This window comes from Cupressus sempervirens, chromosome 8 (genome assembly GCF_028749045.1).
Source record: "Cupressus sempervirens isolate cs-2001-9-10 chromosome 8, ASM2874904v1, whole genome shotgun sequence".
In the NCBI taxonomy this organism is placed as follows: domain Eukaryota; kingdom Viridiplantae; phylum Streptophyta; class Pinopsida; order Cupressales; family Cupressaceae; genus Cupressus; species Cupressus sempervirens.
Genome location: NC_143125.1, coordinates 462,476,226 through 462,499,128, shown reverse-complemented (window position 1 = coordinate 462,499,128; position 22,903 = coordinate 462,476,226). Strand labels below are relative to the sequence as shown.

The window sequence follows — 22,903 nt, the reverse complement described above, 5'->3', positions numbered from 1 at the left end:
AGTTTGCATTTTGTGTATTTTTAAAAAGAAAATTTAATTTCCCTTAAGATTTCGGCAATTTTAAGTATGCATAATCAATTTTTATAAGACCCCTATGCATAAATATGCCTTTATAATGTATTTTGGACTAATAGACTAACCAAAATTTTAAATACACTTAGGATTAAGCACTCAACCCACTACAATTCGACCCTAAGGGACTTAAATTACAACATTCCCACTTTATGCTCACAACTTGGCCACTTGATATCTTTACAACCCCTTAGTATTTTAAAGCTCTGAACTACCAAATTTCCTGCCAAAACTTAGCCTACATAACGACTACGAACGAGAGAGGGGCCCACATTTGCAAAGGGGTGATGGTAGGAAGAGGTCAACAACACCCTAGAAGGGTGATTTTGAAAACCGACCATGCTAATTATTTCCAACCAAAAAAACTGAGAATATCAGTCATTTTTATCACTAAACACCATTGAACAATGAGTGTATTTAGGTCATTTTGCCCAGTTCCAATATAAGTCTCTAACTGAAAACAATGTGCTAACTATTCAAAATATTTATACTTGCAACAATATAAATACTTAATATTTATCTTTTGGATTAAATGCAGGAAACTCCAAAACATGATAAATACAAAATGTTATACTGCAGTTACCGGTTTTGAAATATATAATTCTTCTACAATAATGGGATTTCTTATGAGTGATAAAACAGATCTATATGGTATCATCAAGTGTGTATCTTATTCTTAGTTCACAAGTACAATTTGTTGCTCAAGTTGGAAAATTAACTTTTGAAGTCATTAGTATAACACATGAAACATCACTTAATTGTTCTCACCTAAGAATAATGTCGGAAATTATCATCAGCTTCTTTTAAGCACATCTAATATATATTGATATCAAAATGAATTTCATTGACACACGATTAAAATGTTTACCCAAGATCTTGAGGAAGCTTGAAACCACCAATGCGAACTCGCTTCAATGAGTAAAGCTGTACAATTGTAGCAACCAGATTACTATCTACTGAGAATGATATGCAAACTTTAGAGGATAACTAAAGTTTTTACCAGAAGCTAGATCAAGAAAACAAAAAGGAATAACTAAAGAAAGAGCATAAGCATGTTAAAAAAATGCACAGAACCATGAAAGCACACTAACATTAATGAGAAAAGATTTAAAGAATTCTGGCAATCAAGTTACTATCTAATCATAAAGATATGGAGACTTCAGAGAAACAATATAAAAATCTTCCAATAGCTACACTAAGAAGTGATTTTTAAATCATCTCTTATGCAAACAAAAAAAGGAATAATCAAGGACAAGAGCAGAAGTGTGGTAAAGTGTGATTATTCGGATAACTTGATTATCTGATTCACTGCATGATAATGTCACCTATTTATCTCATTCTTTTGAAGAGACAACACAAAACTCGTATATGCTCTTAAACATTGTGTTCACAAGACATTGCAAATGTAATATAAGTGAAAACTCTAGTTGTAGTCAGGGTTTTGAAGCCTGACTATAAATATTCTTATAACTTTAAAAACAAACAATGCTTGAGACACAGCTAAGAAAGCTTGACGACAATGACTTAACTTTTGATACTTGCAAAGACGCGAAGGAAGCAAGAAGTTGACATTAGAAAAGTGATTCTATAAACATTATGTCATATCCCCATTTTAAGATAGAATTTAAATAATAATTAGATAATAAAATATTATTAAATAAATAATGATAATAAAGTTATATTTATAAAACTGGGAAATAATTATTTTATTTTATTTTTGATAGGTCAACGGCCGAAGCCTAGGTTATTTATTAATATTATTAATATTAACACAAGTAGATTCGAACCCAAGACCTCTCCGATGAGAAGTTCGCAATTTACCAATGCATTGTAGGCTCTTGCCTGGAAATAATAATTATTTAATCTATATTATTGATGAAATAATATTTAGTATGATATTTTAAATAATTAAAAAATAATAAATTTTCAAAAAGTAAATAAAGAAATAAAATTAAATACAAGAGACAATGTTGTAGAAAGTATATTAACTTTCTAAATAGAATTTCATCATAAATAATAATAAACGGAAATAAGTAAATAAATAAATAACATAGAGTAATATTAATTAACTAAATCTAATGAAAAGTCGAGAGATTTAACAAACAGACATGACTCCTTAAAATTAAGATATAAAAGGGAGGAGTGTTTATTTTAAAGAGGGAAAAAAAGGAAGAGGAGAAGAGAGGAGTTCAAAAAGAAAAATGGAAAAGGAAAATAATATGATGAAAGAAATAAGGAAGTGACTTTTTGAAAAGGTATGAATGATATTGAAAGGATGTGAACCTTCGAAAGGGTCATAATTATGAATAGTTGTGACTCTTCAAAACTATTGTGATTCTAAAGTATTAGGATTTTTCCAAAAGATTTTAGTTATAAAGTGTTGTGACTTTTCAAAAGGATTATACCTATGAAGTGTTGTGACTTTCCAAAGCATTTGTATTATGAAAGGTTGCAACTCTTGGAAAAGAAGAAGGTAAGAAAAGTATGTTTATGAATTATATATGGTTAATTATGTTTATGTATTTATTTATATTTATGAATCATACTTGTGGATAGTATTGTGTTAGCTCATGGGGTTAACAGCATGGGTATTAATGAGACTCAAAACATTGAGCATGGAGATATTAAGAGCTCCATTGTTCGCCATAGCCGAGAATCAATGTGAAGCCAAAGCATGGAGCATGTGAGATATTAAGATCTACATAGTTTGCCATGGCCGAGAATCGATATCGAAGCATGGAGCATATAGATATTAAGATCTCCATTGTTCGCCATGGCCGATAATTGATGTGCCAGAATATTCTAATGTTGTCAAACATATGCATATGTCATTGGCCTTGGATAGAGGATGCCCGTCCAAGAAGAATCTTAAGGGGTGCGCTCCTAGGACGACGACTAGGTAGCTATGAGCTAAGAAGCCCGACCTGGAGATGTCCTTAAGATTGGGGTTAACTTAGAGGGTAGAATAATATAGTTAGTTTTATTAGTCCCTGCCTTATAAGGCAGGGAACTAATGTTCCCGATAGATCCCCCCGCCCAATGGTATTAATTTTATTCGTGGCAGAACTATAGTTTGCAGCTAAGGTATTCAATCAAATATTTTTTAATTCATTTGTGTATTGAAATTTCTGAATTATCATTGGCCTTAGCCCAATTTCCTAGGGAAAAGGTCGATTTTCCAGAAACAAAAAAAGGGAAAATGAGAGACAATACAATAACTATGTATTAATGTGTAGGCAACGTGTCCGACCATAATTAAATGTTTGACCGAGCGTACTTATTATCTCCAAGCAAGTTGATTATTTTATTAAAAACTCCCAAATTTCAAATTTGGTTACACGTATGGGGAAATTTGATGAAAGCATTCTTTTTAAGTTTTTTTGAAATTTCGCACGGCCCTTAGGCTTCTCAATGAAAGCAAATTAAAATTTTAATAGAATATTAAATTGTTGAATTTGTAGTATTAACTATATAAGTTTACTTTTGTAAAGATAGATTGATTTGTTTGTTGTTTTTTTTATTTTAAGTTAATTTGAAAATAAGTCTATAATATTAATTATGTAGTTTAGTTTTTAAAATAGATTTATTTATCTATAGATAAATCTATTGTCTTATATCAAGTTGATTTTTAAATGAATTTACAATATTTACTAAATATTAAATAAAAAAGTAGTTCTTTATCCACTTAGGTTTTTATTTTTATATTTATATTTCACATTTCTATTTTAACAATAAGAATATAGTTTTTTTTTACATTCTCAAGATCCTTCTGAAAGTTCAACTTAATTTATCATACTTTTCACCTTCGTTGTTGCTCCCATTTCTTCAAAAGGCAAGGACTCCAGCTCACAAGAGCTCTTGTTATTATTGTGATTCTAACATTTATTTTGCAAGTATTACTTGTCCCTAACTAACCCTATTAGTGGGTACATTACAGTGGTATCAGAGCATGATCTTGCCATCTTGTAGGGTTAAAGGGGATTTAGAAAAATATTTTATATGAAAGACCAATGTAGAAATTTAATGACTATTAGAAATTATTCAAACATATCCATGATAACAACCTAAGAATTTGGACTAAAAGAAATATAAATTTCAACTCAATAGAAAAAATTATATAATTGCTTGAGGACAAGCAATTTGAGGAAGGGTGGATTGTTATATCCCCATTTTAAGATAGAATTTAAATAATAATTAAATAATTAAATATTATTAAATAAATAATGATAATAAAGTTATATTTATAAAACTAGGAAATAATTATTATTTAATCTATATTATTAATGAAATAATATTTAGTATGATATTTTAAATAATTAAAAAATAATAAATTTTCAAAAAGTAGATAAAGAAATAAAATTAAATACAAAAGACAATATTGTAGAAAGTATGTTGAACTTTCTAAATAGAATTTCATAATAAATAATAATAAACACAAATAAGTAAGTATATAAATAATATAACATAGAATAATATAAATTAACTAAATCTAATGAAAAGTCAAAAGAGATTTAACAAATAGACATGACTCCCTAAAATTAAGATATAAAAGAGAGGAGTGTTTATTTTAGAGAGGGAAAAAAATGGAAGAGGAGAAGAGAGGAGTTCAAAAAGGTAAAATAGAAGAGGAAAGTAATATTATGAAGAAAATAAAGAAGTGACTTTTTGAAAAGGTATGAATGATATTAAAAGGATGTGAACCTTCGAAAGGGTCATAATTATGAATAGTTGTGATTCTTAAAAAATACTATGATTATAAACTATTGAGATTTTTGCAAAGGATTTTAGTTATGAAGTGTTGTGACTTTTCGAAAAGACTATAACTATGAAGTGTCGTGACTTTCCAAAGGATTTGTATTATGAAAGGATGTGACTCTTGGAAAAGGAGGTAAGAAAGGTATGTTCATGGATTATATTTGTTTAATTATGTTCATGTATTTATTTATATTTATGAATCATATTTGTTGATAGTATTGTGTTAGCTCATGGGGTTAACACCATGGATATTAATGAGACGCAAAGCACGGAGCATAGAGATATTAAGATCTCCATTGTCCGCCATGGCCGAGAATCAATATAAACTTGAAGCATGGAGCATGAGAGATATTAAGATCTACATTGTTCGCCATCACGGAGAGTCGATATCGAAGCAAGAAGCATGGAGATATTAAGATCTCCATTGTCCGCCATGGCCGATAATCAATGTGCCAGAATATTCTAATGCTGTCAAACGTATGCATATGTAGTTGGCCTTCGATAGAGGATGCCCGTCCAAGAAGAATCTTAAGGAGTGTGCTCCCGAGATGACGGCAAGGTAGCTATGAGCTAAGAAGCCTGATCTAGAGATGTCCTTAAGATTGGGGTTAACTTAGAGGGTAGAATAATTAATTATTTTTATTATTATTGTGATTCTAACATTTATTTTGCAGGTATTACTTGTCCCTAACTAACCCTATTAGTGGGTACATTACACTTTACATATGTTGTTGAGCTTCAAAAGCCCAACTATATGTTTGAGCCTTCATAAAAAAAGTCATCACATGAGATTGTTGTTACTACAACATTAAAACAATAAAGAGAGTCAGAATCAAGTAATTTATCCATTTGTGTGGGATGGAACATATTTCATTTCAGTTTGGTTAATCAAGCATCACCTACAATGAAAGGGAAATTCTTAAAAGTCGTAGTACAATTTGTCTTAAGGAACTAATTATAAAATCTAAGAGGTACTAAGAAGATTTTGCATTTTAATAGTGTGTAGCTTGTTTTGCATACTACACCATGTTTTATATTTTGAACTTTATTATAATCACTTATTTAAATTATTAAATTTAATGTTGCCAAATCATTTTATTTATATGCACAAATTTAAATATTTACTATTATAATAAGATAAAAGATAAATTAAAATCCTTGAGATACGGTTTATGTTTTAAGTTTTAACCCAATTATTTTATTAATTTATTTAAATAACTCATGCGGTTCCTCAGATGTATCATGTTCCAAGTCACTAGGTCCTCTACCCATTTGCCTAGTGATGGTGACGCTCCTGCCTAATTCTTTTCTAACAATGATTCCACCCCTTCGACATGCTTCCTGCAAGGAATTTCTTCGTATTTAAATTATAAATTATTTAATCATAAATAATCATAACAGTTAACCTTCATCTCAATTCTATGAATTCATGATTAACGATCAACTAGCATGTTATCTTCACTTGAAATCATTATGACTATCTTACCATTTCGCCAAATTATAAAAAATTAAACTGCCAACTGACTTCATGTGAACCTCAACGGCTATATTTCAAATTAGGTCAAAAATTGGGATGCAATACCCTCCCTACCTGGAATAGACATGGAACACCTTGTCAGCCACTGAACATCATAGTACATAATCACACCACTCGACTTGACAATAGAGAATGTATTGGACATGCATAAGCTATCAAATGATTCCTTTTAGAATGATAAATAATTGTTATGTCATGTTTGAATTATGTTTTCATGCTAATGCAGATTCCTTTCTCTCACCTCTTCACCCTTTTCCTTGGCTATACAGCCAAGTGAGTCCCAGGTGTTTGAAGCTCAGAGCAACCATCTCTTTCTGTTGATCCTCAATTGATATAAGAATATTATATGTTTCCAACTTATCACATTTTTGTGACTTGGGAACTTCAAGACTTGCAAGATAAATACCATTTGATTCTAACATTCAATAGCAGAATAAAGATATGATATCATAACATGGATATTTGGTCTTGACTCATCATAAGAAGTTCTATCCTAAAGAGGAACTATCCAATGATATCAAACAAGGATGTTGTATAGCATTTCAAGAATCTATAGCTTACTATTGTAAATACAATGCAATGGTATCTGATAAAAAATTTATATAAATCGATTGGATATGGTAAGTCAACCACATAACCTGTAACTTGAGAAGTATTGGAGCCTTAGCTGGACGCAAATAATCAGTTCCTTCACAGAAACAACTTCAACGTAGATCACAGTATGATTACCAATCACGTCTTCAGCAAAATATTCAATGATATGGGCAAATCGCGGCAAGGAAATATGCAGCGGGATATCGGGTGGAATAATGTAGAGATATATTGTGTGTAATAATACCCATGGTCTCTCAGGGTTTCATAATATAAAGAAGTATTCAAAAAACCTTTTGGCTTCCAAGAAGCCGTAACTTAAAAAGAAAAGACTTGGCTTCTTGAACGCCAATATGCCAAATGTGCATTTCGGTTTCTAGCACGAATTTGAATAAATATGGAAAGATTTAAAGGTTATAAATCAAGGATAATTATAATATATTTATCTACTTGCACGTAGATGTGTTTATGAGGTGGCATCATATTATTTATTTTATCCAAGGTCATATAAGTATATCTAAATACATGCTTTATTTGGAAGATTATTTTATCTTCTTGTACATGTATTTAAATGAACGTATTAAATAGATAAAATCTTATATAAAAATAATACTATGATGTCACCTTTAATTTATATTTATGTGTACGTACATAAATATGTATTACAATGATGTGATGAAAAGGTCAATCAAAAGCCATTTGAGGTACGCATTATTTTTAATTAATTAAAAATAACTAATATTTTAAATGTTTATTTAATAGCTCATGCATGTCTAATGTGTGTATCTGTTATGCAGTCATTAGGTCCTCAACCATGGTGATTCGCGATTCATACTCATTTGCCCAGTGACGATGATGCTCCTGTGCCCAATTCTTTTCTAACAATGCTTCCACCCCTTCGACGTGCTCCTACAAGGAAATCCTCCGCATTTAAATCATATTACCATAACAAGTTATTAATCATAAACAATCATAATGGCTAACCGCTTTTTCAATTCCATGAATTGATGATAAATAATTGACTAGCATGCTATCTTCATATGAAATTGCATGTTATCAATTAGGTGTGAAATCAGTTAAGAAAAATAGTTGTTACTTTATTTTTTGGCTGAATATGTTTTTAGTTAGGAATGGTTAAATTGTTAGCAATGTATATATTTATTTCTCGTTCTCATTATATCAGCTGAACAAGAAATAAAGTTAGTTTAGAAATAGTTACTTTATCATAGTTATATTATGTTAATGTTAAAAGAAGTCATTGTCATGTGAAATGGAATCAGTTACTGATAGAATTGGATCGTTAGGAGACTTAAAATTGGTTATAAAAATTCGTTTGTTACATGATATTACATTTTCTAATCAATTTAGGGTGGAAAACTTATTCACTTTCCGCTTGCATTCAACTTTTATCCTTAGAAACAAAATATATTATGTTTTGCGTACAAGGATTGATGATGGAATAAAGATGAACAAGGAGGAAGATACTTCAATGGCATGAAGTAGTCAAGGTTAATTCATGCAAGGAAGGGCACAAGTTTGCCCTCAATGACAAGAATCAGCACATGAGAGATTCATTTATGGATAAATTCATCCAAGGAAGGGGAAGTGCTCTACAAATGGAAGGCTGTTAGACTCAAGGATTTCCAATATCGACATAGAGGACCTAACAACATGAAGATCTAGAACCTCATCAAGGCAAGATATCAATACAAGAACAATTCAAAAGCAACTCAAGGAGAAGATTTCCAAAACAAAAAGGATGAAGAAAATTCACGAAGATGAAGCAATTTGGGATTATGAGCCATCACAATCAATCAATAGCCAACTAATGTTGATTGTCAATGGATATCTCTTCTCTATGATGAAATGATAAAGATTACAAGACACATGTTGTCATGCCTATTCATCTTCATCCAAGCAAGTTAATCCAATTTGACATTTTCAAGTTCATCCAACCAAATTCATCCACAAACGGACCTGTGGAAAGCATTTAATATATTACCATGATGGATTTTCTGCTACATCCTCAAAAGGATATGAATTTGAAAGATTTTTAATCATCTCATTTGTTTTTAAGTGGTGGTTGTAACAAACCCTAATTAGGGTTTTCTTGGAATTATATTGGCCGCTGATTTCAAATCAGTCTATGTCCTTCATTTTTATTGGCAGGTTTATAAAAGGTATGGCCTTCTCATTTGTAAGGAGCTAGTCATTAGAAATAAAGTAGAAGTAGCACTAAAACGAGATCAAAATTGTTGACAAGACTATATTTGAATTCAATATATGACTTAAATTTCAGACAAGATAAACTTTTATGTGTTATTTCAACATGTACCATGGTTTCTAATAGTCAAAGTTTTCGTTAAAGTTCATTGATTGAAATGGAGAAACATGAAGATGCATGATGAATTTTGTGGTCCAACCATTTGTTGCTTGTTGACTGCGAACCAAAGTTCATGGTTAGTCTAGACTTTAAACCCTACTTAAGCATTAAGTTCTATTGTGTATGTTCATTTTGATTGGGCCAGTATTGGCTATTTGGGCCAGTGACTACAATACAAAAATCCTTCATTATCTCTGGAGATTTCATCATCTTTGTGTAATGGTTTCATTTGGGGAAGCAAAGCTTGGTTAAAGAATATACTCATCTAAGCATCATCTTGGTATCATTGTCCTTAGGTGTTAGATTAGATTTCTTTAAACCCTTTCCCGTTTTGTCTTTATTTGAAGTTCAAGAATTCAGGTTCCAGCCACTTTGAGTGAAGAGAATCAATTAAGTTCAAGAACATATACATAAGCCCCTCATGATTACAAGCAAGATCACATTATATGCTGAATTATATCCAAGATAGCAATGCTCATTCGCATTGTAAACCTTGGGGTTGCTTCATTAATCACAAATTTATTACATTGTTTAGCATTTGAAGTTTCCTTGTTCAAGAGAGGATAGGATACTTAGTACTTTATTCTACATGTTTAACTGGTCCCAAAATTTGCATCAATAGGCAGTACAGAAAATGAAGACCATATAGAAACTATTCTAAATATAATTGCATTAGAAAAATACAGAGAATTAAAAATAATGAAAATACAGTTTACTGCATGGATGGCTATGTCCATTTCTTATTTCAATAAGAAAACTTTATTAATGAAAATGAGAAAATTCATACTTTCAGTCCAGCATTCTCTATTAAATGGCGAACTTCATGTTTTCTGCCCTCTGAAACCTGCAACCAAAAATATTGTTGGTGATTATCTATACAAAAATTCAACTCACTTTTTTCTGTCATCAGTTTTTGCAACAGAACAGAATCTTATGACAAACAAAGTTTCTATTTAATCAAACTAAACAAACATTACTCCATAACAACTGCAGTTATTGAATGACTTCAAGAAAACTAATTATACAAAATAGCTTTCAAATATGCCGTTGATTCTGTTATAACCACAAATACCATTTTGTTTTAACCTTCACTATTCCATAGGTTAATGACAAGGCCCAATATGAAAAGGGCAGCTATTAAATTTTGTTTGATGTGGATTCAGGAATATGTTTGAAGTTAAAATGCATGATTTTACTGGAATTACCTGTAATGCTATTACTCTTATTTAAGCAAGTTGGTTATGGCAGACTAAGCTATAAATTAGAATAGATGGATTGGAGCCTTTATCAGGCCACAAACATAACCTACTTTTAGAAAGTTTATCATCATCAATTAATACCAATAAACATTGCAAAATTAGTATTCAAATCAATCCTTCATCAAAAAGGCCCTTACACATTTAACCTTTCCCAATCCATTTGCAGAGTTCAGTTTATGATAACCTCTGATCATATAAAATATAACACAAACAATAATGTAAGACAACTAATACAAATACACAGTTCCTTGCAAGAAAACCAGTACTTATCTCCTTAAGAGTGACAACATAGAAATTTCTGTTAGAATCCGAATAGAAGAATATCAAGTGTCACCACTTAGTAATTCCATCTTAGATGTTATTTTGGGGTTTTGAATTTGATTATAGCATACTAATATAAATTTTAATTATTACACTCATAGCAATCATAGTTCTATTGTTCTCATATTATTTGTCATTTTAGAGAACATTATAATGCTACTTATATTAGGACTATTATGTAAGATTATGGTTCGATCTGCTATCCTAACTATGGTCATAATTTTGATCTTAACCCAAACCATATCCACAACGTCCAAACCTAAATCAAAGTCTAAACCTAACACTATTCTTGAATCAATTCCAAACCATAACCTGATATTTTTCCTAGCTAAAACCTTACTCAATCTTAATTTTAAATTTAGCCTAAAACCTAATCTAGTAACCCTAAACCTTATTCTAATCTGACCATAATCTTGACCCTATAAAAGATATCAATAGTTAGCCAATATGCTATTTATTGTGGACATTGCCCACTGGAATTCAATTCCTCATGCCTGAGAAAAATTCCATTGTCCAATTTTTGTCAAATAAATTATGTCCGAACAAATTGCAATGTTCTATCATCATCATACAATTCTTCAATCTTTTCTCTTTAGAGCCTATGTTATTTCATTTTCGGTAATGGAACATGGCATACAATACAATGATTACTTCCATCGGATGTCTTCTTTGCACTTATTGTTTTGTGCAACAGCCATGCCTACAGCCACATTTCAGAGCCAAGAGAAGAAAGAGGGCCATGAAATGCAAGTTATTTCTTTTGTACACTACCTGTGATTTGTAATTGTGGATTCAACATGCACAATGTGTGCTCTTCTAGGACTACCCATAGAAGATGTCCACATGGACATCAAGATTTTGAAACTGCTAGGAAAGTTCATCAAAGTGTGGAAGACATTAGAGTGATCTGATGTCAAATCTCATTATTGTCAGCTCGATATGGCTACAGATCACTCTTTCACTTGGACGACTCGAATCGTCAACCTTTCCAAGTGGTATATTACATCCCAATTTTTGACCTAATTTGAAATATAGTCGTTGAGGTTCACATAAAGTCAATTGGCAATTTAATTTATTATAGTCTGGCGAAATGGTAAGATAGTTAGTCATTATGATTTCAAGTGAAGATGACATGTTAGTTGATCGTTAATCACAAATTCATGGAATTGAGATGAAGGTTAACTGTTATGATTATTTATGATTAAATTACGGAGAAATTCCTTGCAGGAAACATGTCGAAGGGGTGGAAGCATTGTCAGAAAAGAATTAGGCAGGGCATCACCATCATTGGGCAGATGAGTAGAGGATTTAGCAATTTGAAACAGGATACATCTGCGGGACTCGCATGAGTTATTTAAATAAATAATTTAATTAAAATAATTGGGTTAAATTTAAATGTATAACAAATGGTTTTAATTTATCTTTCATATTTAAATATGTGCATATAATATAAAAATGATTTGACGCCATTATAATTTAATGATTTAATAAAATGATGTTTATATGAACCTATAAGATTATAATAATGTTCATAATTTAATAAAGTTTGGATTATAACTCTATTCTTTCCATTTTATTATTCCTTGCTTTTAGCCAATTAGCACTTGGTTTGGAAATCAATTTAATATTTGGCATTTGGAGCTATTTTATAATATTTTCCCTTTTTAATTTTTTCCTCTTCTCTTTTATGTTTTTAATTGATTTATTACTTGGCGATTTAAGTTGAATTTATGATTGGAATTCGTAAGGTTTCTTGAAACGGATGGAAGCCATAGAGTCGAGCTCTTTATTATTTATTATACCTCCATAGTCGTATCACGTATTAGATCTGTGGTAGCAGAAGCCCTAAGTGAAATAGCGGTATCAAAAGCCCTAAATGAACCGATAGTAACAATGCCCTAATTGATATAGTGGTTTGTAATGCCCTAATTTTAATTATAGTGGTATTTAATTGTAATCATCATTTGATTTTGAGATAGCATTTTTAGATGATAGTCGTCATGTGAAATTGTCATACTGTATTTATGGACTAACCTAGGTGGTTGTAGAAGCATCCCTAGTTTGATTTCGAACTCAGTTTTCCGAGGTATGTGATTTTCAAATTCTGTAGTAATTTCATTTGATGGTATTTCAAGATTTTAGTTAAGAAATTTTGTTTAACTAATTTAAACAGTAAATCTTATTCACGTGAACATGAATGATGCAATTGTCTTCTTATGAAATGAAGTAGTAACTATATTCTTTAAGTATGTTAGATGTTAATTTAGACCCAGGAAAACCAGAGGTTACATATGGTATCAAAGCCAAGTTCAACGCTGAAACCTTGGGTCCATGCACTGTTTCTAACTGAATATATAAATGTTGAAAAAGATTTACTTTGCATAACGGATATTGCAATCAAAATTGGAAAAACACAATGGAAAAATCATTTAGAATAGCTAGGAAGGCTGAAATGATATAAAGTGGACAAATGTATAAACTATTAAAAAGATAAAAGGATTGGCAAGTTGAGTGGTGGAGATCGGGTTTGTCAACCCACATTTTGAAATCCTTGGCCAGGGTGGAATTAGGCTGATTTGCCAAACAAGTGATCTTTGTCCAGACGCTTCAGTTATTTTGTCAAATAACTGTTGAGACTTCAACCCACCTAAATACTTAGATGGCAAGACCAGTATGATATATATGCCTTATCCCTAGAGGGAGGGCCATTCTTTGTCGAGAATGAAAAGGTTAAAATGGGTCCAGATGTCGAGGCTTGCGCAATCTAAACACAGTTTATATAATTTTGATAAAATGTTATCTAAATTCATCATGATCGGGTTTGTCGACCCAAATTAATGACAGAAATAAATTGTTACCTATTTGAACTTGAACTGAATGAAAACAAAACTGTGAACCATTATCGTCTCTAATGTTGGTTAAACGACAAGATCATTATGTGCTCTAGTAAGGAGTAAACACACTTGCATAATTGGAACTATCAATGCTTGTTTATAGATGTAAACTTTGGCAAAATGGTCATGGAAGCCTGAATCATAGAAATGAAAAAGATGAATTTCCAAGTATTTACAAATGAATGATGAGAATCTTATGAAATGTTTCAGATGCTTATGATCTTGATTTGATGTATGATGATCTTGCATAGTATATCATGTTTTAACCCTTGACTCACTGCTATACATGTATAATACAAATGCAATGTTGACTCTACATATTGAGCTGTTGTATATTGCTTTGGAGATAAAGTGTGTATTCTATCATGAAATGTTAATGTTATAAGATGGGCAAAGACTAGCTGTAGAAATTATCTCCTACTTATCAATGGGCAAAGAGGTCGAGGTTACATAAATGGAAAAACATGGATCTAATAATCTTTTCCAGGTGATCAATAAGTTTACTAGGACGATCCACCCATTAATAAGTGCCTTATGCCAAATGGTATGTATAAGTGATAAAGGTTATGATTTAGAATTTGCTAGCTAAAGAATTTCAATTTTGAATGCTTATCTTACTTTCAGTTCTTGAACCCTGAAAGTTCTCTTAAATGAAGATATCAATATGGAATCGAACTAATGATATGGTGAGTACCTACATGAGTATGACACGAACATGCAATAGAATCAACTCAAATGATGCTAAGACAACCACAAGTATGGTAAAGTGAACTCACGTGAGTACGTGTTTAATTTTATGTTACCATGCAAGTATCTTTCTGGAGACTTTAAAGTAAGAATGGATCTTGAGTTTCAATTATGCTTTTGAATTCTAACCTAACTGAGAAAAGAGATGATATCACAATGTTATATATATCTTGTATTTGGAATATTCTTTTAGTGTCTAAATTGCAGAGATCGTCAAGGACAATGAACCACAAGGGGAATGGTATGTTACATTCCAATTTTAAAATACTTCTTTATAATATTCGTTACAATTTCAAGTTCATCGAGGACGATCAACCACAAGGGGAATGGTATGTTACATCCCAATTTTTGACCTAATCTGAAATATAGCCGTTAAGGTTCGCATGAAGTCAGTTGGCAGTTTAATTTATTATAGTCTGGCAAAATGGTAAGATAGTTAGTCGTTATGATTTCAAGTGAAGATGACATGTTAGTTGATTGTTAATCACAAATTCATGCAATTGAGATGAAGGTTAACTATTATGATTATTTATGATTAAATTACGGAGAAATTATTTGCAGGAAATATGTCGAAGGGGTGGAAGCAATGTCAGAAAAGAATTAGGTAGGGCATCACCATCACTAGGCAGATGAGTAGAGCATTTAGCAATTTGAAACAGGATACATCTGCAGGAGCTTGGTTGTCAGTATACACAATAAATTCTTTAGGTAACAAGTAATGTCTCCACTTTCTAAGTGACTGAACCATAGCATATAGTTCTAAATCATAAGTAGAGTACTTTTGTTTTGCCTCATTAAGCTTTTCACTAAAAAAGGCCACAGGCTTGCCATCTTGACTCAAGACACCATCAATTGCCGTCTTACTTGCATCACACTCAATAATAAAAACCTTGTTAAAATCAGGTAAAACCAAGATAGGTTGTTGTGCTACCCTTGTTTTCAAGTATTCAAATGATTGATCTGCATCTTTAGTCCATACAAATTGACATTCCCTTCCCCCCTTAATAGTATCAATCATAGGTGCACTTTCCCACTAAAATTTCTTTCAAACTTCGTATAAAAGCTAGCAAGACCATGCAAACTCTTTACCTCACCATGAGACTTTGGAGTAGGCCAATTCAATATGGCTTCAACCTTGGCAAGATTCATCTTTAGGTTGCCTTTGGAAATGACAATACCAAGGAACACAAGCTCTTCCTGCAAGAGCACACACTTATCCAAGTTGATCTTCCTCATGTAGCCTCCTCAATACCATATCAAGATGGGTTAGGTGTTCATTCTTATTCTTGCTAAAAATCAAGATATCCTCTAGATACACAACAATAAAAATGCTTATGAAAGGTTTAAGGACTTCAATCATCTATATGTAATGTCCCCGTTATAAAATAAATAATTTAATCTTTGTAATAGGCCGATTGACTTATTTTATCTCAGACCCATTTTATTTTGTTTGTTTTCGTAGTTTATGTTGCCATCGACTAACTTTCTACACCCTCGGAAAGTTTTTCCCAACGGGTATTTATGCATAGCTCGTAGAGGTCTTTAGGGAGGCTTTTGGATTTCTTTTCTCTGTACTGCAGATTCCTGTTGGAGTTCGGCATTGTTCATCATTTTGAAAGTGAAAGACCTTTCCTATTTGGCTTGCTCAGTTTCGGTGGGAATCAACCCTCACCCTATTCCGATGGTGTTCTTGGTCTGTATCTAGCAAATTGTGGACTTAATTGCATATCTATTCTTGTTGGTGAATCTGTGGACTCTATGTATGCAAATTGTCGCTCTATTGTGTCTCTATTAATCCATTAACATCCTACGTCGGCATATATGCAACATTACCCTCTGTTTGTTGTCCGTACCACCTCATCCATACACCTCATCTTCACCTCCGTACGGCTTGGCCCTCTGAATCCATTAATTGCATATTTGTACTGCGGCATAAGTTAATGTACGGCCCATATTAAGCACCGTACGGGCACACCATTATCTCCGTACGGCCTTTATTGATACCGTACGACCTTGTTATCAAACAGCGTACGATTTTTCCTATCCCACCGTACGGGCCCTCACTTATCACCGTACACCACACATGTATCACCATACGTCACACTTCTAGCACCGTACGGATTGTTTCAAGCAACCGTACGACCATCACTGTACGGCTACCCGTTCATTTCTCCTATTTTGCATCTGTACAACCACTCCAAGCAATTTCTCCATCCGTACAAAACCCATATTTGTAGTTTTCTCTTGTTAAAATCTAAAACCCATAGCCGGGAACATTACAGTGGTATTAGAGCACTTCATTCCTGCCAGTCTGTGGATGCTGAATGAGAGTTTATAGCCGGAAGAGGACACATTTCGTTGATCGAATGGCTGAATAACGGGAATAGGATCCGGCAGGTGCCGAACTCGTAGCACTTCTAAGGGATCTTGCACGGAACCAAGCACAGATCACTGATACGCAGCGGCTCATGGAAGAAACTCTCAAGAAGTTGGCAGAGAACAAAATATCTGGAGAACAAAATGGGCACAGCGCGGACTCGGTGGCGGGCAGATCACACCCTCACCCAGCACGCTCTCAACCTTCCATGCCAACTTTCCCACCACAGACAGAGACACATCACAGAGAAAGACTTCCAACTTTCGAAGAGATAAGGGAGTACTGGAGGAATGCAAACCTTGAAGAGGACATTTCCTACAAGGATTACGCAAATCTAAGAATGAGACACTCAAGAGGCAGAAATAGAGGAGGATACTTTAACGATGATCTGAGGAGAAAATTGAGTAAAGTGAATCTATCTCCATTTGACGGATCGAGCTCCATTTCAGCACAAGCGTGGGTGATGAAAGCCGACACCTAATTCCAGCTAAATCCTATGCCTGAAGAAGAAGCTATCAAATTTGTTGTGTTGCACTTGGAGGGAGTTACACACGAATGGTGGCACCACGACACTACCACACTAGGGCATGATCAAATAAAGACCTATGCAGAGTTTACGGAGAGATTAATAGAACGATTTAATGGAAAAGACCCCAAGCTCAATTTCAAAGACCTGGCGCAATTAAGGCAAACTAGATCGGTAGATCAGTTCATTGCAGAATTTCAGAGACTTTCTATGTTGGTGACGAACATCTACGAAAGAAGGCGGGTCATGCTCTTTATGGACGGGCTAGCAGAACCACTTAACGGTTGGGTGAAGGGATTCAATCCGACTACTCTGTCCGAAGCAATCAGTAAGGCATGAAGCATGGCATCATCGTCGGTATCATCCTCATCCTCTCGAAGTCACTCATATCCGAAACCACCGACATTTTCCAAGGACAAACCTTCGCCCAAAAAGCCGTCATTGGATGAAGCATCTCGACAGGAACTCTAAAGGAAGAAGTTGTGTTTCAATTGCAAGGGGCCTTGGGAGCCTAGCCACCGATGCCTCGAGAAGGGAAAAATCCATTACATCGAGGTGGTGTTCGATGATGATGATGAATACGAACAAGAGAAAATGCCATTGGAAGATATCCAACCTAGTAGTGACACCAACTTGGCCAGTTTAAACCGTACAGAGAGGATTGCCGCCCTGGTTCAGCACGAAGGATCCATTGCATTCGCTGGCAATCTGAGGTGCACAGTTTTCCGTGTACGGGGTAAAGTAACGTGAATCGAAATCGGATCGGAATCGGCAAGGCCGAATCGAATCGTGAATCGGCAATGAATCGGCAAATTTGAAAAAACCCTTTAAATTTAAAGATTTTAACATTGTAAAACTTATTTCATGCACCCTTATTGAATATAACTTAAACACACTATAACATCATCAAATAGAAGTTAAAACTTAACACACATAAACATGGAACATAAAATCCATCACATACCTAATTATGTTATCTAAAATGGAAATTGTAGGCTAGCTGAAGTAAATAGAAATCAAATGATCATAATGATTTAAATCATAGCATGTATGGAAGATGATCCATAAGACATCAAATCATAAATGTGTGTAAGAATCTAAGATGAAGATCCATGAAAGTTTGAAACATATGTCTATCAATGATTCAGTATCAATATCTGTAAACAAAATATAAAAGCAAGGCTCCAGCTCAAGCCTCAGGCTCATAGTCATCATCATCCTCAACACCATCCTCAAGCTCGGCTGCAACCTCAGCCTCAACCTCTGAGTATCAAGTCTGCCTAGTAGCAAGGCGTCTAATGTAGGTCCTAGAGGACTGCCGAGCCATATCTCCCGCATGTAAGATGGGCTCACGAACGTCGCTAGGGTCTGTGTCTGTGCGTGCACGTGTGCGTCTACCAATGCCTGAAGAACGTGCTCTAGATGCCTCAGCCTCTATATCCACCTAGTCAATCCACAAACAGTTCTCCTCAGTGAAGACTGGATCCACAACCTCTGTGAGCCACTCTGATTCTAGATCAATCTCCTCCAGAATGATCGGAGAGGAGTCAGTGCCCAAAATCTGTCTGATCCTAAGACGGAGGTTGTAATGAACAAAGACAAGATCATTCAACCTCTGCACTGTCAACCTGTTTCTCCTCTTCAAGTGGATGTGCTCGAACATGGACCAACTACACTCACATCCAGAAGTGCTGCTTGGCTGACTCAGAATACGGATGGCAATTTTTTGAAGTTTTGGGGTTGTGGCCCCAAACAGTTGCCACCATCTCTCTGAAATAAGGGAAAATAAAAACAATTAGTCTCATTTACAAATTACAAATTACAAGTTAACTCTAAAATTACATAATCAACTTTAAGTTTAGAATCTAGATTCATGAATATTGAATATATTATTTAATTTTTACCTGGCTGTATTGTTTCCCGAGCATCTATGGCCATCCTGCTAGAGAAAAGTGGCCCTTCTTTATTATTGAACTTATCAAGCTCAATAATTGCAACACTACTATCCTCATCAGTACTCAACCTCTGGACCACTGTATATAATCCGGTGAGAACCTCCTCATCCGCCTTGAAGTCAGGACGAAAACGAAATGCCGGATTCAAAAAGTAAGCTGCTGCATGGATGGGTTTGTGGAGCTGATTCTGCCATCTCCTATCAATGATGTCCCAAATAGGGGCATACTTCTCCTGCACTCCTGCATACTGGGCTCTAATGGCCTCCTTGGCCCTATCCATGCTCTCATATATGTAGCCCATAGAGGGCTTCTCCCCATCAGCAGTTCGTAGGAGAGATACATGGGGCTCAGTGGCCTACATATAAAGTAAAACAAAAATTTGAGTCAACTTAAATATAGAATAATTCAATAATATAACTTAAGGTAAAACTAAATCATTAAACAATTAGCATAGTAAATTGTGAAATATTAAATCTTAAATTGCAATAAATTTACCTTAAGGATTTCTCTAGCAGGTTTCCAAAAACCATCATCATCAAATATGCAATCCACCACATCTATCCCTACAGTGGTTGTAGCATAGGAAGATAAAATCCACTCCCGCCCAACAAACATGCTCCTCAAATCATCCCTTGATGTCAACAAGGACTGCAAGGTGATGAAATTCGAGGCAAACCTCGTGATCCCTGGACAAGCTAACTCTTTGTCTCTTGTGTACTTCCTCATTGTGCTAAGGACAAATGAATGATTATAAATAAACTTGCATATGTTTTTTGCCCTTTCCACACATGACTTGACCCACTCAAGTTTGCCAATTTCCTCCAACATGAGGTAAATGCAGTGTGCCGCACAAGGGGACCAAAATATGGTGGGGTGCCTTTCCATCAAAAGTTTACTTACAACAATTTTAAGTTAATTAGAAATTCAAATTTCAAACATGTTAGAACTTAGAAAACTTAGAAATTCTAAGTTAGAATTAGCAAAAGTTCAAAATTCAAATAAATTTATTTTCAAAACTTGAAAAGTTTAAAGTTTACCTGCAGCAACATAACCTGCTGCATTATCTGTCACCACTTGCACCACATGTTGTTCCCCCACCTCTGCTATAACTTCCTCAATAACCTCACATAAGTATGTGGCGTTTTTTACATGAGCAGAAGCATCAATGGATTTGAGGAACATGGTATATCCTACAAGTAACAAAACAACGAATTATAATTACTATTAGCAATCAACAAATCAAAATTTGAAATAGTTAATCACGATTCAAAATTATGTATGTAGGAAAGTAGAATGATCAATCACCTCCACAGGATACAAGAAAATTGAGGAGTGCTCTTCCCCTCCTATCTGTCCAACCATCAGTCATGATGGTGCAACCCTTTTCGATCCACTCCTTTCGGTTGTCCTCAAGCTCATGCCTCATATCCTCAACCATTTCATCCAGGAGGTATCCACTCAACTCAACCTCAGTTGGGGCTTTAAACCCCGGACCACAAATGGCAACTGCATCTATCATGTTCTGCCAATAAGGAGCCCTGTCAAAAATAGATAATGATATTGATTAAAAATTTAGATGTCAAAAACTCAAATCATAAAACAAGTAGATATAATTAAAGTTTTACTTTTACTTTTAACTTTAACTTTAAAGATAACAAAGAAAAAAGAATCAATTACTTGGCTGCAATAAATGGAATGTTGCAAAAGTACCAGAATTTGCAAATCTCTTTTCTAGCAGCATCATGAATCTCCTTGTTCAAACCCATGCCCTCAAGCGTGGGTTGGGAGCCAAGAGTAGTGCGGGCACAAAGTAACTATCCATACTATTTTTCCACACTCTAGGCCGCAATAGGTTGGTGTTGGACTCTGTCTCAGTATAAGACCGACTACCACTAGCACTAACACTTGCATGAGCACTAGCACTAGGATGAAAAGGAGGCCTGGAAGAACCCTCTCCAACACAACCTACGGATGCGGAAGCTGATGCAGATGCAGATGTAGATGCGGTTGCGGATGTGGGAGCACGGGAGCCAATACCTCTTAACCCTTCAAGTTGCATTTTCCTATTCAACTTGTCTTGTTCAATTTTTTCTAATGCCACTAAACAAGTGCGTTTTGCCTCAGCAGTTTGATGAGTGCAAACTGTGACATCATGGCCAGGTATGCCAGCAATGTGGTATTTCAATCTATAGATACCTCCCGAATTTATTTTTTCTTTGCAAAATATACATTTTGTTTGATATTTGGTTCTCCCGGGAAACTCTTCATTATATTTTCAGCATTCATCTTTTTTACCCATTGTGGAAATTGGAAAATGAAAGCAAAGGGCTACTGCAATAAAAAAATTCATGTAAAATATCAAAGTTTGCAACTAATAAACAAAAACTACAAAACAACAAACCCTAGTTTGCAATTTAGTAGAAATAAAAAACATTAAAGATTTGCAAATGAACACTAAAAAAATTTAACAAAAAATGCATAATACACTAACATGCAAAAAAAAATCCAGCACTTACCTCTTGCAAATGAGTTGAGGAGTGTTGATATTGACTCCTTAATGCTCCCAATGCAATTTATGGCCTTCCCAGATGGACTTCTGATCTCTTTGGTGCTCTTCCTTCTTGTCGGTTGGAAACCTATGGATTTTCTTTTCTCTTCTTCTCTCTCACTCTTCCTCTCTTCTACTCATGCTAAGCAAATAGAAGGCTCTTTAGGGTTATAACAAAGAGGAAAGACAAATTAGAAAGCAACTAAAACATGTGTTTTTTTTTTTAAATCCAACTTTTTATGCTTGCTGGCATGGCCGATTTTTGGAGATACCCGATGGTGATTCTGGCGATTTTTGCCATGAATTGCCGATTTGGGCGATTCACATGAAAAAATTGCCTTCAGCGATTTCCGATCCCAAAAAAATTGAGAGTCATGAATCTTATCGCCAAATTGGCGATTTTGGCGATTTCAAGGTGATTTTTGGAACTATGCGGGGTACCCTTCAAGGACAAAGGGTCACGGCAATATTGGATAATGGAGCTACTTTGAACTTCATAAACTCATCCTTGGTAAAGCGTAGAAGTCTCCCTACGGAAGCACACGCAAGCTTTCAAGTCAAGATTGTCGGAGGGACTTTCCTGCCCTGCACGCACCTTGTTCCTCAACTAAGCATCACAATGGCAAATCACACGATGACAGAGGACTTTTTCATAGTGGATCTCGCTGACATGGAAGTCATTCTTGGCATACAATGGATGGAGATGCTTGATAAGTACACTCAAAGTTTCAAGCGAATGGACTTCACTTTTGTTGTCGACGAGAAGAAGGTGGTCCTCCGAGGGATGGCAAATGAAGATCCGAAGGAAGTTTTCACACATCAGATGGAGGCAATCCTGCGACATGATGACATTGTGTGGGTTGCGCATTGTTTTATCTTGCCGGAACCTATAAAGAGGCACCGAACACCTTCAAAGGATAAAGAGCTTCAGGATATTT

The 22,903-nt window shown here is 34.3% G+C and overlaps 3 protein-coding genes across 4 annotated transcripts in view; all 3 read right to left on the bottom strand.

The window, feature by feature from the left end:
• The window catches only part of LOC149543237 (putative ribosomal large subunit pseudouridine synthase SVR1, chloroplastic), a 113,537-nt gene that overhangs the window by 21,077 nt on the left and 69,557 nt on the right, over positions 1 to 22,903 (bottom strand). For both annotated transcript variants that reach the window (XM_089798084.1, XM_089798085.1), the window contains exons 8-9: positions 10,126 to 10,182; positions 941 to 996 (exon numbers count right to left, since the gene is read on the bottom strand). In XM_089798084.1, coding sequence (XP_089654210.1) covers positions 941 to 996; positions 10,126 to 10,182 — 113 coding nt within the window. The remainder of the gene's footprint in view (positions 1 to 940; positions 997 to 10,125; positions 10,183 to 22,903) is intronic.
• LOC149543239 (uncharacterized) lies at positions 19,356 to 20,403 on the bottom strand. Its single transcript, XM_089796536.1, has 2 exons — positions 19,913 to 20,403; positions 19,356 to 19,772 (listed from the first exon to the last, which is right to left on the bottom strand). Exons 1-2 carry the CDS (start codon positions 20,300 to 20,302, stop codon positions 19,356 to 19,358), a joined length of 807 nt encoding a protein of 268 aa, XP_089652662.1. The 5' UTR covers positions 20,303 to 20,403.
• LOC149543238 (uncharacterized) lies at positions 20,429 to 21,254 on the bottom strand. The gene is made up of 3 exons (XM_089798086.1): positions 21,128 to 21,254; positions 20,723 to 20,955; positions 20,429 to 20,607 (listed from the first exon to the last, which is right to left on the bottom strand). The coding sequence occupies exons 1-3, from the start codon at positions 21,181 to 21,183 to the stop codon at positions 20,444 to 20,446; spliced, it is 453 nt and encodes a 150-aa protein (XP_089654212.1). The 5' UTR covers positions 21,184 to 21,254; the 3' UTR covers positions 20,429 to 20,443.